Source organism: Nelumbo lutea, chromosome 1 (assembly GCF_056320005.1).
Source record: "Nelumbo lutea isolate HS-2025 chromosome 1, American lotus-T2T, whole genome shotgun sequence".
In the NCBI taxonomy this organism is placed as follows: domain Eukaryota; kingdom Viridiplantae; phylum Streptophyta; class Magnoliopsida; order Proteales; family Nelumbonaceae; genus Nelumbo; species Nelumbo lutea.
This window is the reverse complement of record NC_142684.1, coordinates 116,646,420-116,666,492: the sequence shown is the minus strand read 5'-3', so window position 1 is coordinate 116,666,492 and position 20,073 is coordinate 116,646,420. Positions and strand designations below refer to the sequence as shown.

Below are 20,073 nucleotides of genomic sequence, written 5' to 3'. Positions count from 1 at the left end.
GTTGGTTGTCTCCGATCTCCTCGGGATCACGTCATACGTCAATGGATTTTATCTTCTTGCCACCCAAATCAAACGGACCTGAATAAGCCTTATTAGCTTACTAAGAGTCCATCTTCAGGTGTGAAGCTAACTCCAGGTTAGACGGGCTAGTGATCTCAAGCATGCTTTGTGAGGCACATGACAACTTGCCTATATAAAGGCTTCACCTCCAATCTCACAAGGTATGCACAATTTATCTCTCGCATCCTCTTACTTTCAAATTTATCAGCTATCTCAAAACTTCCATTGCTAACTTAAGCATCGGAGTGCCCACGCTGAGTAAAACACCACGAAACTCTCTGATACTATCTTCTTGTAGTTTGACCAAGCGACATCTCTAGTCCGATATCAAAGTTGTACTCCAGCAGGGAACAACTAGATCGTGCATCATCATGTGCTCTCCTGAAGGTGAAAGTTGCGCGCCACACCTCACATAGAAGCTTTTTGTACCTTTTCCATTGGCGTGGTTGCTAAGAAACCCTAGCTTCGCAAGAGCTTGGAAAATTTGGCTTCATTGCACCTAGATATGGGATTTGAGAGAGACTCAAATCATACCCTATTTGGCTTAACCAAAGCGACACATATAAGAGATACCCGACGATTTTTGATGAGGTTAGTGAATGGCTCATTTGAGCAAAATGTGAAAAAAAAAGCATGGGTTTACCTGTGTCGGTGCCAAATCGTCTAACAATGGAGTTGATGTTTTCTGGTGGAGGAACCAAAGTAGACGACTAAAAATGAGGGAGAAACGCAGTCTGGTGGAGAGGTGCGGCGGAGGGCTGAGTTCGAATAGGGTTGGAAGTTATAACAATGGTAAGTTGGGTATTTTTGGAAGTTATAAGAGTCATGAGATGCACATTTGAATGGCTTATGACGGAACATTAACGGTAAGGGAAGTATTAGTCAATTGTAAAAAACAATAAGGGTAGCGTTAGTCAATTTTCAAATAGTAAGGGTACACTTAGTCAATTAGCTAAACCATAAGGGTAGTTTAAGAAATTTACCCTTTATAAAAATATTAAACATTGCAAATTGGGATGCATAGATCTTGAAAAGTTACCTAAAATAAAAAAAAAGACACCCCAATTGGACATCAGAGTGCAAAGTTATGGCCTTCAAAAGTTTGCATACATTGAGTGTGCAACCCATGACCTGGTGACCGGGATAAACGGATCGACAACTGAATTGGTCGGGTCAAATAATTCTTGACCAAATCAGCAGGTTTTGAGAGTCTGATGAGTTTTGACTGAACCGGACTCGGAATCTTGATCCGGTGACAGTTCGACCGGTCTGGTCAAAGGGAGGTTGAAAACACTCCTTAATTGCGTTGATTAGAAGATAAATAATAAAAAAATAACAAATAAGTAACCGTGTTAATTAACGAATACTTAATAGAAAAATAATTATATTAACTAATAAAAAATTGACAGAATTCCAAAAATACAATAATTACTTGTTGATTGAGTGATTCCTTCAATTTTTTATTTGTTAATATAATTCTTGAAGGAATTACTTTCCCTCTAGTGTAACGGGAAAATCTATATTTGTTAATAGAAAAGTAACCGTGTATCGCACGGGGCCCCGCTGGTGTTCTTGATAAATTAGAAGCCTCGCTTTCCCTTTCGGTTCTCGACGCTCTCGTTCCATTCCATTCCATATGGTGTACCCTCTTTCTCCCGGGAAAGACGAAAACCACGGAGAAAGAGGAAGCGGAGATACAACGTCGACAAAGAGAAGGAGGCGGCTGCAAAAGCAATTGTTTTTGCTAGTCATTTGAAGGATCGATCGGGATTTCCCGAATTTTTATCTGCACATTATCGAAATGGCTCTTCTCGGATCCGTCATCCCAAGTGAGGTCAGATTTTTTTTTTTTTTTTAAATTTTCGAATTCATTCCTCTTTCTGCCTCATTTTCACATATTTTTTGGATAGGGGCTGAATTCGAATATCCTCGTTTTTCTCTTTTTCACCTTTTGCATTGCAACCCAACTAGGTTTATCATATAATTTTCACGAATTATCGATGGTCTAATCGTGAAGTTTTAATATTTTATCAGCCGTTTTCTTTTTCCATTTGCTTTTTTGATGATTTATTTGGTAATTATGACTACGTTAATGGCTTGGCCCTGAATCTGAGATATGCTTCTGGCAAAATCAAATGATTACTTTCACTTTCACATAAAATGATGTTTATTTTGCTCGTACGGACGCACCCACGACTCTATGCGCCTTTTGTGTTTTCCTGGTCTATGTGGATGTAGCATGTAGGTTACACCGCTCTTCTAGGAAGCGTGTTTATGGTTTCCTCAAATGAAAAAAGTTGGTTTGCTCCAACTCCCCAATAAGTCTATTTCAGAGGTAGTATTGCTTCAATGAGCTTTTGGTGAAAGCTTAATATCTGTCGTCATAGAGGTTAGTAGATTGGGAGGCTAATGGCATGAGAAAGTCTTATGCTGAATATTTTGGATTGTAATTGTAGGAGAAAGGGAGAATTAGGAATAACTTGTTATTAACCCCACGGGGCATATTTATTTTTGCGAAGCTTGCATTATGCTCACATCTATTTGGGATGAGATCTGATCCAGGGGAAAGGAAGAAGGTAAATCCCATACGTGCAGTGAGAATAATGGATGGCAAGGGCTTGTGCACTAAAATGTGCCTAGGCTTTTAAAACACTGTTTCATTATTATCTTTAATATTGTTAGTGAGTTTTATGCATATCAAGATACACAACCAGAAAGGTTGAAAATATGTTTTACATGAATACAAACGGAACTGATGTATGATGCTACAGAGGTGAAATGATCTTTACAGATATGATGAAAAAGTTGGTGTGGCATTATAAAAACAAATATTTATTCATATGATAAAAAAGTTGGCTGAAGTTGTTTCTTGAGCCGATATATAATCAAAAAGCCGCTTTTCTTTCAATATAGAGAAGCAGTTGGGACCTACATTAAGATTAAAAGAAAAACTATTATCAAGGGAGTCTTAGACTCCAATTCTAATCAATATAGAAAGTTCTATAATATGTTTACAAGCAATGACCTTGTGTTTCTTCTGATATACTTCCTGGTTAATATCATTGATAATCCATATGTAGTATTATTGAGATTCTCTAGACCAGGACACTAGGATGTAGGTGATAAGGCTTGAGGCTGTTTAGGTTTCTTATATTGCTAATACTTTCTTATGGACATGGGGCCCTAGAACTCAGGCTTCTAACTCCTCTCAAGTAGGGATCTCTAAAAGCCCCTAGTCCATAAATCTGTATTCTCGTTTCCTAATTTCTCTTTGATGTTGTTAGTTTACTTTCTGCTTAATGCTTCTCTTCTAGCTGTTTTTTATGGTTCACCTCATTCATATATTATTTTATTAACAAAATTTGCATCTTCTATTTGACTGTCTTGTTTCATGTTGAATATTTGGCTGCTTGAATTGCTTTTTGGGTATTGGAATCCATTTTGCTTTTAGGAGTCCAACATTAGCCATGAAATCAGAAATTATCAAGATTGAATTGGAAGTTGAATATATGAGGTTTTTAACGCCCATTACATGGAATCACTTAAAATTTATATTTAAGACAATGACTCCCTTATGCTTGTGTCCTATTGTTAAAGGATTCAATTAATTATGTATTGTCTCACCTTTCCTTAGGTAGGTACTTTTGTAATTATATTTTACAATCCAGGGCTTGGAATGGGATCCTTGTCCTGGTGTGACAGATCTGGTTGGTCTGTTGAGTCCTTGAAGAGTATGTATTAGTGGAAATATCTTTTGGAGGGGCTTGGTGCATGTGGGGCTCTAAATGTTCCAAGCTAGTTGAGTTTATTTATAAGCTTGTCTCCCATGAACCAAGTATTAATTTGATCTCATTTGGGTAAACCAATTTGAGGAGATTGGCTGAGCTCAGCTCTGTTTAAGCTCAACCCTTTTAGATAGGGGCGAGCATTCGGTTAAAAACTGAATCAAATTAACTGAAAATTAAAAGACTGGATTAAAAAAAATTAAAACCGAAGCGAAACTGAATTATAGAAAAACCAAAATAACCAAAACCGAAATTTTTGGTCCCTTTTTTGGTTAAAACCAAATTTCAATTACATATACTATATTATATATATGTTATAACATTATATATACATATATATATATGTATATATATGTATATATATGTATATATATGTATATATATATATATATATATATATATATATATGTCTGTGTGTGTGTTTATATATTATGAAATCAAATTTCATTATATTATATATTATATATTACATAGCAAAATTTGGTTAACGGTTATTTTGGTTAACTGAATTTCTAATTCTAAAACCGAAACTGAAATATTCAAATACTGAAATAACCAAAAGCAGAATTTTTGGTGCTCACCCCAACTTTTAGATACTACACTATGTACTATATCATATTAAAGTCATTACCCAATGTTGGCCCTGGATATCTGAGGTCTTGAGAGGATTGGGCTGGATACAGACCTGGCCTTTGCCATGTTTTGCATAAAGTGGCTGTTCTCAGACTCAAACCATTCTCTTGCTTGTCAGCCAAAGATTTTACAGTTGCCATTATATCCATTCTATTCCATTATATTGTTTCATGATGAGAGAAAAGTGCTAGACAATCTTTCTTGCCTATGTGAATGGGAAGAAGAATTGGTAGGACACCTATTGATCCATTGCCTTTTTTCCTACAGAGTCTGGTCTCATTTTTTACAATTATTTGGAATGCAGTGGATGCTGCCTAAAGACCTCCATCATCTAATGGCCATTGGTCTTCTAAAAGACTCAGCAAAAGGGGTGCATATCTTTGGTCTTAGGCTTTTACCTTATGCTGGAACATATGGCTTGAAAAGAGTAGGTGTTTTTTGACAGGATTTTGATGTAAGGCATTATAGAAGCTGTGATGTGGCGGGTTGAAAGGCATATCATTAGATGGGCTGGTATTCAGCAGGATTTTGTTGGATCCAAATTTCAAGATGTAAGTAATAACTGGAGTTAAATTATTGGGGACAACAGGCATATTTTAAGGTCTATGAATATGCAAATAGAGGTATACTTTCAAGGTCAATGAGTTATGTATATATGACAATATCACCCACCCCACATCTCTTATGTTTACATTTAAAAAAAATGTAAGCCTACACCATTGTCTCTATATTGGGGCTTCACATGGGCCTAATTTCAAAATATTGACTTAAATAAATGAGCCTGGCTGAGCATAGTCTTGGTATGGCAAAAATGAGCAAATGTCATCCTGAGCTCAACTATTAGTTCATGAGCCCAAGCCAAGTTGGACTAAGCTCAGCTGCTTTAAACCCTTTGCTTTCAGTCATGTGAGATCTTTGGAAAAAGAAAATTTTGATATCTATTTAAAAGAAGCCACTTCACTACTTAATTTTGTGGGTTCTCTTAGGCTTTAATTTGGCAATCCTGCATGCAGCTAAGGATTCTACTAACTTCTACCACATGGAGTTTCTAATACTAGTATATTACCATTGGTTTTCAAAGGTGACTAGGCTCTCCAACAGGGTTTTGGTGATAGCTTACCTAGGAAGTACAATAAACATATTTCTAACTTATTATTATGATCTTTAATACATAAAGGAGTGTATAGATAACATGACATTGTCATGTGTCATCATTGCAAATGTAAGCAAGTTTAAGGATTTGGGTCTGATATTATAATTGAATGTGTGAATCTATTCAAATTTGCACTACCTTCATCTGTCTGGGAGGCTTGTTTGGGGAAAATAAAAACTTGTGACTTGATTCAGAAGAAAAATAGTGGCAGATTGCATATCTCCCCACATGTTTGTATTTTGTCTCCACGAGGGTGAGTCCACAAAGCATCTCCTCCATTGTTCGGAGATGTGGAGAATTTGGCACTATTTCCTTAATCTGGTTGGATACGGTTGGGCTGCTCCTGAACACATTTTGGAATTTATTTGGCAGTGGCATGAAATAGGTCTTGGTAGGAAAGGGAAAATTTACTGGAGTACTACCATCATGCAGTGATGTGTGGTGTTTGGGAAGAAAGAAATACAGCACATTTTTGAGAACAAGGCCAGATCTTTAGTAGATTTGAACATTGATATCTCATATATCATACTTGTGCAACAATTGGCGATAAATTCCGTGGAATCCAATGGAATCTCAGTGAGTGATTTGCATAGAAATGTGGTTGAGCTTCTTTGTTCTTCCCCATGGAATCTCAATGGAATCTCACTTAAGATCCTTCTACAAGGGAGGAGGTGGAGATGAGATTAAACTTTGATGGAAGTGCAGCCAGAAATCCAGGTGCGGCTGGGATAGGAGGGGTAATCTGAAGGAGAGATGGTAGCATTTGTTGGGTGTACAGTGGTCCAATTGGCATTGCTGATTCTATAGGGACTGAGGTTATGGCTGTTTTAACTGGGCTCGGCTCTGAATAGCAAAAAACCTGGGCATATCTCTCTTAACCATTGAAGGTGATTCTGCAAATACTGTAAAATATTTAGGCGAGAAGGATGGTGATCCATGGAGGCTGGCACAATATTTAGCTGATGCTATAGACATTATGGGTCTAATGAATGTAAAAATTAATTGGATCCCTAGGGAGTTAAATTCAGTGGCTGATGAGTTAGCAAAATTGGGTGTCCACAAGGAGTCTTTGTATAGTCAAAAGTTGCTGCTTTATTTTTTTGATTATTTATTTTTGTAGAAACAAACTTATGATCTGCTTTCTCCTGTCAACTTATTTTCAACGTTGACCAAGGTTTCCATACAATGCAGGTTGGGTTGCGGTTGCTCCTTTGCCCATTTGGTTCTAATGTTGTTATCCGAACAGCTTGGTGAGCTTCTAGATTTACACTTACCTTAAAGGCCAAATTGTGTATTTTTGCTTTCATATATATATTTTTTTTCATTTATTTATCACTTTTGGCATGTAGTGGCACAACAACAATGATTAAAGTCTCATATTTTGTGCATAAACCTGATTGATGAATGTTAATTTGGGCTGATTGAAACTTGTAAAAAAGGGCTCATTGAACTTGGACTAAGAAAGGATGTATTTTCAACATGATGCATCAAAAACTTATAGGCTCCCTACTTGCCTTTTCTGAAATAATATATGCATATATTAACATTTTGTTGTAATGTTCAAATAGCAGCAAACCTGTGCTGAGCATGGGCAACATGCATTTACAAAACCAACCCGAAAAAAACTGAATTAATAAAAAATTGTTAAAGTTAAACAAAAAATAGAAAAGGAAAGGACCTTCATGTGCTGCAATTACGAGAAAAAGAAAGGACAGAACTGTCATTAAAGAAAAAAATAGAAAAGAAAAAGCGGACCTTTCCGAATCTCATCCCCCGTATAAAATAAACAGCGACGTGGTGACTCCGCAGTGCAGGTGGTTTCAAAAATCTCAGATGTGCTACCTATCACATTCACATGCCGACAAATCACCAACTGGCACATTCACTCTTCCCCACTGAACCCTAACCTCCAGCTGGCGATTTGCCAGCATTTCTCTGTCTTGTCCTCACCCAATCTGGCACAATGTCAGATGTATGTATCATCTCTGACTTGACAACTACCCTGCACTACATTAAGATATATTGTAAAGGGCGGTTTTTAATGGCAATTGTAGAAGGGCGGTTTCTCGTGGCACAATCATAAATAATGGGCTTTTTAACGGAAATTATAAAGGGCAGTTACTGTGCAATTCCATTTCTCGCACTCAGGCATTGACCGTACACTATTTCATTTTAATAAATATAATACAGATATGTAATGAAGTATTATTAATTGTTTGCTTGTGCAGCTGTACTGTAGGTGTTGTTTTACCTGTATACTCTACATTCAAGGCTATTGAGACGAAAGATCAGAATGAGCGACAAAAGTGGCTGTTATACTGGGCAGGTCAGTAAAATGGGTGGAACTTAATTTTAGAATTTGTAATTTTCTTTCTCGAATTCTCTCTTGCTTCTTGTATTCAGTAAATTGTTAAGGTGATGCTGTTAGGTAGGGGACATCAAGGTTTATAATAATACCTGCTGTCTTAGTTCTATGAACACTTCAAATTGTGCCTATATGCAGGATTTCTCTAGCCTAGTCTTAGCCATTTAATGTCTAGCTATCATTCTCTTTGCCCTTGCTATTGTATTTTGCAATTTATTGAGTAGACAGCTTTTCTACATCATAATGCCTTCACATCATGGTCTTTATCAGCACATATTTCTGCTTTTATCATTTTTATTTTAATTTGTCAACTACTTGTGTTAGCTAACTGTTGTTGCATAGGCATTGATGGTTGACTATTTAATTGAGGATGACAAAACTATTAGTCCTGCTGAATTGCCTTGACTAGGCTTTGGGTGTGGTATACATGCCACTGCCAGGTGTTTGTGTGGGTGCAACCGTGCAAGGTGTTAGGTTGTTACCAGGGAAAACTTAGGTGGTGGCATGGGGGCACAGTTGGCACACCTACATAGGATCCTTCTTCATGCATGAGGGGGTTGTTTTCCCTTGTTGATCTCTAGTTTGCCTAACACGTGTTTATATAGAGCATACATATAACATGGTTTCTGTACATAATTGGATTCATCGGGATTGAACATTTTTTTTCCTTCAGTCAGGAGTCTGGGTTATCCCTGATTTATATATTATATGGTTACTTCATTGGCTGATGTCACTGAACAGAATGCTGGACCCTAATAAGGTTCTATGAACTGTGGATTGGTATAAACTTTATATGATAACATTGCTCAACAACAAACATTTTGTGGACTATATGGAGGGGTGCATCTGGAGTCTTATGTGATAAGCGAATACCACTTTGGCTAAAAGGGAACTTCCATAAAACAGTTGCAAATCCAGCTATGTTGTATGGAGGAAAGTGTTGGGAGGTTAAGAAACATGTCCAATAAGTGGGTGGCAGAAATGCAAATAATCAGATGGATGAATAGTAAAACTAGGAATGACAGGGTTGGAAATGAAGTCATGAAATGCATAAATAAAAAGAAACAAAGTCATATGAAGGAACCTAGGAGTAGCTCCAATAGGTGATAAAATGAGAGAAAGTAGATGGAGATAGTTTGGTCACATGCATAGAAGACCATCTCCAGCACCTGTTACATGACTGAAAAAGTGATCTGTTACAAGTTGAAGGGGCTAGAAGAGCTAGAGGCAGACTGAAAAGGAATTGGGTGGAAGTAATAATAAATGATTTAAGTGCCTGATTGTCACCTCTGCCTTGTATCTTTTTTCTTTTAATAAAATTTATTTTTCTTAAAAAAAAAGATTTAAGTTCCCGTACTTTAATGATGGATATGGCACCAAACAGAACGGAAGTGCAACACAGTATTCATGTAGCCAACTCTATATAGTTGGGACATGTCTTAGATGATAATGGTGATGATTGTTAAACAGTGGCCATTTTTTGGACTATATGGATGGAGAGGAATTACAGGATTTTCAACAAGGCTGTACAAGAACATAAGTTCATAAGAATTGTTAGAGTTAGCCGAATAAGGGTAGATTAGTCATTTTATTTCTGTTAAGTTATGTGCTTATGTGGCAGTCTTAGTAGTGACTTCCTGTCCCATACTTAAGTGGGGGCAGTTTAGTCTTTGTACCACTAATTAGAGGCTAATCCATATTAAAGGTCGACTGATAGGTTTATTCAATCATGTTCGACTGTTATCTACTTCTCTTCATCATCTTCATCTTCTTCTTCTTCTTCTTTTCTCCTGCTTCGAACTACTGTAGCTACAGAACAAACATTCCTCTTTTCTCAGTTCGGCTGAACAGCACAAACATGGTATCAGAGCCAGGTTGACAGCAGTCGATTACATCTTCCTCAACATATATTTCTCTGTTCTTTTCTTTTGGTTTTTTTTCTGGTGCAAGAAATCTGGGGTAGAAGACTGCGGCACAACCCAGATACCTGCGGCAACTTCTAGGGTTCAGAGGTTGGACTTCTGGTGACAGGGAAAGAGAACAACAGTCGAGTGACCAGAAAGAAAGTTTCTTTTTTTTTTTTTCATGTAGAGTGCTGTCACCATGGGTGTGGCATCTGTGGTGGTTGAGTAGGTGCAGTGGTGGTGGTCTGAACCCTCTAATAAGCAGTTTCAAGAGGGATTCTTTGTGGTTTTAAATCTGCATGTTAGCAGTACAGTGGTGGTTGAAGTGGCCGAATGTATGCTAAGGCCAATACTTGGTGATTGCAAGTGTGCTTGTGTGGTAGCTAACGAACTGTAGTGCAGTGGTTGGAACTGTTTTTTTTTTGTGTGACGGGCAGAACTGACTTTGTAAACTGGAATGACTTCAATGGGAGATGTGAGTGGTGACCAGAAATCGAGTGTCATGATTTCCTCCGATTTTTTAAATGTCCAAATGACCTCCATCAAACTTAATGGTGAGAACTATGTACCATGGGCCAAGTTAGTGGAAGTATTTCTCAAGGCAAAGAGGAAAGTGAAGCATGTGAAGGAAGATAAACCACCTGCTGACTCTTCAGGGTTTGATGACTGGGAATAGGAAGATGCTCAAATCATGACATGGTTATGGAATAGTATGGAACCCAAAATAAGTGCCAACTTTATGTTCTTAGATACAACTAAGGACATATGGGAACATGCCAAGAAGCTTTATTCTGGGCATGATAATACTACAAGGGTATATCAGCTCTATCAAGAGTATTTCGATCTGCAACAAGGGAATAAAACCCTAGAAGTGTACTATGCCAGTATGAAGAACCTCAGAAATGAACTCAATGTCTATCATCCCCTCACTCCAGATGTTAAGGTTCAGCAACAACAGAGGGAACAGCCAGATGTCACTAGGTTCTTAGTGGGGTGGAAATCAAAATATGAACCAGTTAGGGCCCAAATATTAAGGGGCTCTACTCTTCCTACACTTGAGGAAGTGTTTGCATGACTTCATAGGATTTCTTTGGGGCCTACAGAGAATCCCACACAGTCTAACAAATCAACATTTGTGATAGTCAGAGGAGGTGGATGTGGTACTAAAGGGGGAGGACATGCCTCCCGAGGAGGTCGTGGTGGTGGTCGTGACTCAGGGGGAGGCCGTGGTATAGGAAAAAGTAACTCTACAAGGAAGTGTACCCATTGTGGTAGGGACGGATATTCGGTGAATTTCTATTATGATCTCCATGGCCCTCCTACATGGGCCAATCATGTAGTAGCTGGTGGGGTTGATGTCAGTGATAACCAACAGGCAGATATAACTCCTTTTACATCTACATCTGTTTCCGAGAAGGAGATGGTGAGTGTACCGTGTGATGAGTATGAGCGGTTCCTCTAGACTACTTCACAACATACTACTGTCACCCTTGCCCACTCAGGTATAGTTTGTCTATCATCCAAACCCTCTCATTGGATTATTGATTTTGGAGCCTTTGATCACATGACCGGGACTCCAGGTGTGTTCTCTTTCCTCTCTGAAACTTCCACATCTCAAACTGTTACCCTTGCCAACAGTTCCTCTTCTCCCATCTGTGGTGTTGGTAATGTTGACACAACTTCTCTTTATCATCTGTTTTATATGTCCCTAAGTTTCCATTCAATCTTATGTCTGTTAGTAAAATAACCAAGACTCTTAATTGATCTATTATATTTTTTCATTCCTTTTGTGTTTTTCAGGATCTCAAGATGGGGAAGAAGATTGGTGGGGGGCATGAGGCTGGTGGATTGTATTACCTTGACGGTGGTGGATCGTCAGTTGCACTTCAAACTTCACTCACTCCTCTACAGTGGCATTGTCGATTAGGACATCCATCTCTCAAGGCACTCAAGATACTGGTCCCGTCTTTGAGTCATTTGTTGTCTTTACAGTGTGAGTCGTGTCAGTATGGGAAACATCGTCGTGTTCCCTTCAGTCCTAGAGTTGAAAGTCATATGTTGAGTCCTTTTGCTTTGGTCCATTTAGATGTTTGGGGTCCGATTAAAATAGTCTTATAATGGTTACAAGTATTTTGTCACTTTTATTGATGATTGTTCAATGATGACATGGATTTATTTAATGAAAGAAAGGAATGAATTATTTTTCATTTTTCAAAAATCCCATGCTGAAATACGTACACAATTTGGTATTTCAATCAAAGTTCTTCGTTCAGATAACGGTCGTGAATACTTTCTTACTTCCTTTCAATAGTATTTAGAACAACATGGCATTATTCATCAAACTTCATGTGCATCCACTCCTCAACAAAATGGGGTGGTTGAACAAAATAATCGTTATCTCCTTGAAACTGCTCGGTTTATTCTTCATCATATGAGTGTTCCCAAACAATTTTGGAGTGATGTTGTACTTACCGTGTATTTCCTTATTAATCGGATGCCCTCCTTCATTCTTCATAGTCGGTCTCCCTTCTCTATCTTATTCCCCACCTTGTCCCCCTTTCCATTAACACCTCATATCTTTGGTTGTGTGTGCTTTGTTCACAATCCGAGTCCTGGAATAGACAAGCTGGATGCACGCTCTATTAGGTGTGCCTTTCTTGGCTACTCTCGGACTCAAAAAGGGTACAAGTGTTACAATCCCATTACTCGAAAGTGCTATGTCTGTCTTGATGTCACCTTTTTTGAGTCTGTCCCCTTCTTCTCGGGACCTGAAGTATCCGTGTCTCCACCTTTGCTTCCTCTTCCTCTTCTAGTCAATGATCCCGTTTCAGGTGTTCCAGTTGGTGTTGACCCTTCACCTCCTCCAGTGCAACTCCCTACTGAACGACCACCGATCCGACACGTGTATATTCATCGATAGACATCGGCTCCTCCTCCAGCTTCTACCTTGTCTACGGATCCTGTTGCTGTTCCTGTTCCTAAACCTTCAGAACTTGATCTTCCCATTGTTTTACGAAAAGGTAAACGTAGTTGTACCCTTCATCCCATTTCCAATTTTGTTTCAGTATCTCGCCTTTATGCTTCACATCGCCAGTCATCTATTTCTATACCTAAGAATGTCCGAGAGGCTCTTAGCTCACCTGGGTGGCGGTAGGCAATGGAGGAGGAACTTTCTACTCTTCAGCATACTCACACATGAGAGCTCACTACTCTTCCACCTGGTAAGCATGTTGTGGGTTGTAAATGGGTGTATACTGTTAAATACTAGCCAGATGGTAGTGTGGAGCGTCTGAAGATCAGATTTGTTGCTAAAGGTTATTCACAGTTGTATGGAGTGGACTATATGGAGACCTTCTCTCCAGTGGCTAAGATTGGCTCTGTTCGTGTCTTAATTTCCCTGGCAGTTATGTATGATTGGCCCTTGTTTCAACTTGACATTAAAAATGCCTTCCTTCATGGTGACTTTATGGAGGAGGTATATATGGAGCAACCACCTGGGTTTGTTGCTCAGGGGGAGGATGGTAAGGTGTGTAGACTGAAAAATGAAATTTATGGGTTGAAACAATTGCCTCGTGCTTGATTTGGGAAGTTTAGTGAAGTGGTGAAGAATTTTGGAATGAAACAATGCCAGGTTGACCACTTGGTGTTCAGCTATGATTCAGAAGCCGAAAAGATTTTATTAGTGGTCTATGTGGATGATATTGTCATAACTGGTAGTGACAAATTAGGGATCGATAAACTAAATGTCTTTTTGCAAAATCATTTTCAAACAAAAGACCTTGTGAAATTGAAGTTTTTATTGGGTATAGAAGTTGTTAGATCAAGACAATGTATAAACCTGTGCCAAAGAAAATATGTTCTTGATCTGCTGGATGAAATAGGACTATTAGGTGCAAAACCAACTGAAACTCCCATGGAACCAAATGCTAAGTTGAGCAGTGATACAGGGGAATTTGATGATCCTGGAAGGTATAGACGACTAGTGGAGAAGCTAAACTATTTGACTATCACGAAACCAAACATCTCCTTTGCAGTCAGTGTGGTAAGCCAATTTATGCAGAACCCTCAGATACCTCACTGGGAAGCAGTTCTTAGAATTGTAAGGTACCTGAAGGGAGCTCCAGGCGGTGGGTTATTGTACAATCAGGAGGAAAACTTGAAGTAATTAGGTATACAGATGCAGATTGGACAGACTCTGTGTCTGATAGAAGATCTACTACAGGTAACTGCACATTTCTTGGAGGAAATCTTGTGACATGGAAGAGTAAGAAGCAGATGGTTGTGGCAAGGAGCAGTGCCGAAGCCGAATACAGAGCCATGGCACACACTACATGTGAATTAGTATGGATGAGGAATCTCCTACAAGAAGTCGGATTCTCCATGGATAGACCTATGAAATTGTACTGTGACAATCAAGCTGCACTCCACATATCATCCAATCCAGTTTTTCATGAGAGAATAAAGCACATAGAGATTGATTGCCACTTTGTGAGGGAGAAGGTCCTTACTGGAGAGATAAGCACAGGACATGTGGGCTCAGGTGATCAATGGGCAGATTTGTCTACGGAAGGCTTAAGCTTAGGGAGAGTTAACTATATATGTAACAAGCTGGGATTATATGACATATATTCTCCAGCTTGAGGGGGAGTGTTAGAGCTAGCCGAATAAGGGTAGATTAGTCATTTTATTTTTGTTAAGTTATGTGCTTATGTGACAGTCTTAATAGTGACTTCCTGTTCCATACTTAAATGGGGGCAGTTTAGTCTTTGTACTACTAATTAGAGGCTAATCCATATTAAGGGTCGACTGATAGGGTTTATTCTATCATGTTTGACTGTTCTCTTAATCTTCTTCTTCTTTTCTCCTGGTTCGAACTACTGTAGCTACAGAACAAACATTCCTCTTTTCTCAGTTCGGCTGAACAACACAAACAAGAATTATTGAAGCAGTCTCAACTAGTGGCTTCTTTCTATAGGGGCATGGGTGTGAGTGGATCTTTGATGTTTTTGCTTTAGCGAGAGCTCATGTAATTGACCCAGTTACTGCTTCTCACTGTAGTGTAGGCTCAATTTTGGCTGTATCTATCCTATTCTCTTGTTCAGTACAATACATTATCTTCTCCAATAAATTATTTTGCTAACCAAAGGAGATTCCTGTCATTGTTTTCTTTTTTATATGTTTTCATTATTTGAGCTAAATGTTTCTGTGGTCTAACTAAACATTATCTTTACAGTGTTATTGATATTTTGATACTGTTTGGTTTAACTAAGCATCTTGTGATGGCATAATATTATATTGACCATATTGAGTATTTGCAGCATATGGATCTTTCAGCCTTGTGGAAGTTTTTACAGATAAAATTGTCTCCTGGTACAGTTCATCATCCCATTTTCCTTGTATTAATGACTGACTTTTTAAAATGGGAATTTAGTACGTTTGAAGATACCTTCTTAGAGTAATAGAGAATTTTTGTCAGAGCATAGTCCACTAACTCTTTGAGGAAATATTTTTGCAAATATGGTTCTCATATTTCATTTGATTGGTTAGATAATTGCAGTTATTCACTTTATGATAACATTTTTTCTTCTTGTGTCCGGAAAGATGTGCTACATTTTCTAACCTATATATTGTACAACAATTTTCTTTAAATTTTACTAGGACCACACTGTTTGGACTGTTTTTTCCCCCAATATGTTATATGTATGCATTTTTATTATCCCATGCATATGTTGTATGAATCATACCCTATATGCCAGGAACAAATCCATGTTGTACGGCAAGATAATGGGAACTAGGCTTGGCTGGTTGATATGTGTTGTTAGAATGATTTGTTAGTTGTTTCTGCTGTTATAGTATTTTATGTTGTTAACTGTCAGTTGTTTACCGTTTTTTATTAAGGTGTGCCACCAGGGGCAAGCGTGCAATTTTTCTTTTTAATTTTTTATCTCATTAATATAAATAGAAAGCTGGGTGCCGCCAGCTGAAGGTTTTGGCTCCCAAACAGCCGATCTCTCTTCTCTTCCTTCTTCTTCCTTTCTTCTCTTCTTCCTAGGAGGACTCTTCTCTCTCTGAACTACATCTCTTCTCGTCATTTTTTTGATTTCTTGAACTGTGAGGTGCAAAAGCCCAATCAGACTGGTTAGAATTCTCAGACTGTGGTTTCTCTGGGTTCTTCCTTGGTCGTAACACCAAGGAAACCCTAGTTGGTGACAACCGATGCTGTGAAGGCTGCGTTCTTGTTATGTTCACCTTCGTACAGGTGCTGTATAAGGGGTTGTATGCTTCCTTGTGACGGGTATGTGCTGTTCTCTTTTAGTGTGTGGCTTGTGTGGCCTAATGGTGATTGAAGACTGATTTTTTTGGGTCTGTTGCATTAGCTGCAACTTGTGGTACTAATGTAAGAAAGAAAAGTGATCCCAAGAAAGCTGATGTGACAAGGACAAGCTATGGTGCACTCACTGCCAATGTTCAAAACATACTCGTGACACATGCTGGGAGCTCTTTGGAAAACCAAAGTGTGCTGTGAAAAAGGAAGAGCAAGGTAAGGTGCAGGGTCAGAAGAAGTACAATGTAGCAAATATGGTAACTCAAATTTCTTACTCTACTAGTATTCCTGGTGCCACATAGGAACAGTCCACAAGTTCTGACCCAAAGGAGGATTTCATGAACTATCCCGTAACCATTTGGAACTGTATGGTAGGGCTGTACGTCAGATGGACAACTCATTTACTAGTACTCCGACTTCATTTACATCTTCATCAAGTAATGCGGCCTCTGCCTTCCATGTTTCCACTACCACTGATTCCCCTTGGATTATTGATTCAGGGGCCTCGAACCACATGACCGATAAGCCAAATCTTTTCTAGTCTTATAGCCTGTTGTGTGGAAGAGGTAAGGTGAGGCTTGCAGATGGATCATTCTCATCCATTGCAGGCCAGAGATTAATATCTTTTCTCCATGGCCTCAACCTTAATAATGTGTTACATGTACCTAAACTTCCTATCAATTTACTTTCTATTAGTAGTATCACAAATTCTTTAAATTGTAGTGTAGCCATTTTTCCTGGTTCATGTATTTTTCAAGATCTAATTTCTAGAACGATTGGTATAGGAAACTTAGTAGATAGATGTTCTCTATACTCTTGACAAGGCTGGTTTCTCGGTGTCATCTTCAGTTGGGTCATCTTCAGAGTCACATTGTCAGTTGGGTCAGTCCAATAAGATTCAAGTTTTTTTTTGTGGCATAATCGTCTAGGTCATGTGTCCTTTGAAATATTAAAGTGTTTGTTTCTGTTTTTATTTAAGTCATGTGTGCTGTCAGATTTTTAGTGTCAAATGTGTTAATTGACTAAACAACATAGAACAACTTTTCATTCAAGTAATAGAAGAGCAAATTTCCCTTTTCATATTGTGCATTCTAATGTCTGGGGCCCTACTACTATAACTTCAGAGGGTGGATATAAATACGTTATCACATTGATTGATGACTTTTCTCGTTATACATGGATATTTCCTATGCGTACTAGAGATGAAGTCCCAAAGATTATAAGGGACTTTCAGAGGATGGTGTTTACACAATTTCATGTTGAGATTCAGATATTTCAATCAGATAACGCGAAAGAATATTTACATGGTGAGCTTAATGAATTTTTGCTTGCCATGGATCCCTTCACAGGAGTTCATGTGCAAGAACACCACAACAAAATGGTGTTTCTGAAAGAAAGAATAGACACCTTCTTGAAGTAGAGGGGATGATGTTACATATGAATGTGCTGTAGCGTTTCTGGGTAGATGTTGTATTTGCTGCTGCATATGTCATCAATAACATGCTTGTAGGGGTGACACATTCAAGAACTACAAGTCCTCCCATCAGTTGTTTCCTCAGTCTCCTCTGTTTTCCATCCCTATGAAGGTGTTTGGTTGTTGTGCCTTTGTTCATGACTTGTGTCCTTTTCGTGGTAAGTTGGACCCTCGGTCTAGTCCTTGTATCTTCCTTGGGTATCCCTCTTCTCAAAAGGGGTACTAGTGTTTTGATCCTATTGGTCATAAGTGCTTTGTCTCTATGGATGTTTCCTTCAAGTTTGAGCTTTTCTACCATGCTTCTCCTTAGGGGGAGAGTAGTACAGGGGAGGAAAAGTAGGTTTCCAAGTCTCTCTTCTCTATATTCTGGATCCAACTCCATTTCGTGTCTTCCTGCGCACACGCCGTAGAGACTAACAATGTTCTAGAGATGTAGAGCTACCAGATACTGACAACCGACGCCATTAGACTCCCAGGAGGTAAGTCCAAATGAGCCAGACATCCTTGTCCCTATTGATTCCTCTGTTCCCATTTTAGTTGTGGATGATATTGACATCTCGATTACTCACAGAAAGGGAGTCATATCGTGTACTACCAAACACCCTATTACCCACTATGTATCTTATGACCATATTTTCCCCTCTCACCATGCATTCTTATTTGCTGTTGATAGTATTCCCATACCCAAAAATGTGGCAGAGGCTCTAATTTATCTTGAATGAACATATGCTATGAAGGAGACTAATGCCCTCCATAAGAATCACACTTGGGAGTTAGTGGATATTGTTAGACAGTTTTGTATGCCCTTAGCTTCAATCAGAATGATGTACTTTATGAGTTTATTGTAAATGAATAAAAGTGCATATTTGATTCATGTTCCCTTGGTATGTTTCTATGTAATACCCTTAAATTGGACACTTAATGAGACTCGTGTTAGTTTACAATGTTCACAGCCAGTGGGTCGGTCTGGGGAGACCTATCCTGATAAGGCTGACACTGTGGTGCCACCAAGTCGGTTGGGGTGGCCTGTCTCAGTTGCCAAGGTGAGACCCTAGGCACATACAGTGTAGAATTAATTGAATCTATGAACTGGACTAGATTTTCAGTAATACCCTGGACCTTGGAGATTGATGGGTAAAATCGAAAAGTTACACCTGACCCCTAGACTCGATTATGATACTGCACTAAGTGTCGGATTGGGTTGTCTTTGATGTACCAATCAGTGAGATCCTTAGCGGGGGTCAAAACCTGGGTATGTTGGGACGGTTTGAGAATTCATTTGATGGGTGATCATAGTGACAGGATTAGCCCCTTTGTAGGACAAAGGTAATGATCGGGGATGCACTCTCACTAATGGAAATCAAGACTGCCGACAGCCGATTTCAATCGTTGAGATTTGTTTTGAAAAATATATTTTATATGAGATATAAAAGTATATATATTATGGTTTCTAAAATGTTTGCAAGAAGGTTTTAATTCCCGGGATCCATATAAGTAGAGAGTGCAATACTGTTCCTTGTAGCCGAGGGTGAGGTCCTCTCTTGTCGGCCAGTGTATGATCATTATGGGTTGAGAGGTTATGTGTAAGACCATTGAGGGTAATACCTGATGGGCTAATCTTGCATCTGCCCACAGTCCCTGGGTGTTACAAGGTGGCTTGGCCCAGGGACCACTTAGAGTAAGTGTTGGGCCCATAGAGCCCATTTGATGGGTTTTAGGGGGTGCACTGTCCATAACAGTGTATTCGGCTAGGCCTTGTAACAAAGGCTGGACCAAACCCATGTGGCTGATGTGTAGATCAATATTTGGGTCCCACGCCATACAAGGAAGCTCAACTGGGCAACAGTTAGGAATGTTAAGTGAGCACATAACCTTAATGGGCCTAAAGCCCATTTCGAACTGGGCTATTTAATTTGTTAATTATGGGGTGAATTCTGAGATGGATTAGCAGATAGGATAGGGTCTTAACCCTATCCACTCAGAGAGTCCAGATTTGAATGTGACTCAGATCTAGAAACCTTCTAATGAGATTAGGAGAAAGCTGATCTAATCTTCAGATAAGATAAGGGTTTATCCTTATCACCTAAAGAGAAGGCTGATCCAAATATGATTTGGATAAGCAGCTCCTAATTGGATTAGGAGCTGATCTTTTAGGTTAATAAAAGAAGGAGGGGGCGGAAGCCTTTACAAGACATTCAGATCCTCTTGAGTGCTGAAATCAATGAAGGAAGAATTAAGCAACCTTGCAGAATTCTTTCTTGCCGCCTCCCTGTTCTTGCCACCCCTGTTTGCTAGTTCGATCTCCATTTGTGGGAGAAGTCAAGATTCGATCTTGACATCAGTTCTTGGAGGAAGAATTGATAGGAAGCTGTGC

At 38.9% G+C, this 20,073-nt stretch overlaps 1 protein-coding gene across 3 annotated transcripts in view; it reads left to right on the top strand.

The window, feature by feature from the left end:
* The first annotated feature begins 1,526 nt into the window (after positions 1-1,526).
* Positions 1,527-20,073, top strand: part of LOC148876985 (HVA22-like protein k) — a 47,455-nt gene continuing 28,908 nt past the window's right edge. Inside the window, exons 1-6 of one of the 3 annotated variants that reach the window (XM_088979771.1) lie at positions 1,664-1,894; positions 4,746-4,848; positions 4,924-5,029; positions 6,823-6,881; positions 7,860-7,957; positions 15,219-15,270. In XM_088979771.1, coding sequence (XP_088835897.1) covers positions 4,955-5,029; positions 6,823-6,881; positions 7,860-7,957; positions 15,219-15,270 — 284 coding nt within the window. In that variant the 5' untranslated portion in view covers positions 1,664-1,894; positions 4,746-4,848; positions 4,924-4,954. Of the gene's footprint in view, positions 1,895-4,745; positions 4,849-4,923; positions 5,030-6,822; positions 6,882-7,859; positions 7,958-15,218; positions 15,271-20,073 lie in introns of all 3 variants that reach the window. The other 2 variants (XM_088979779.1, XM_088979787.1) reach the window with 2 other exon arrangements.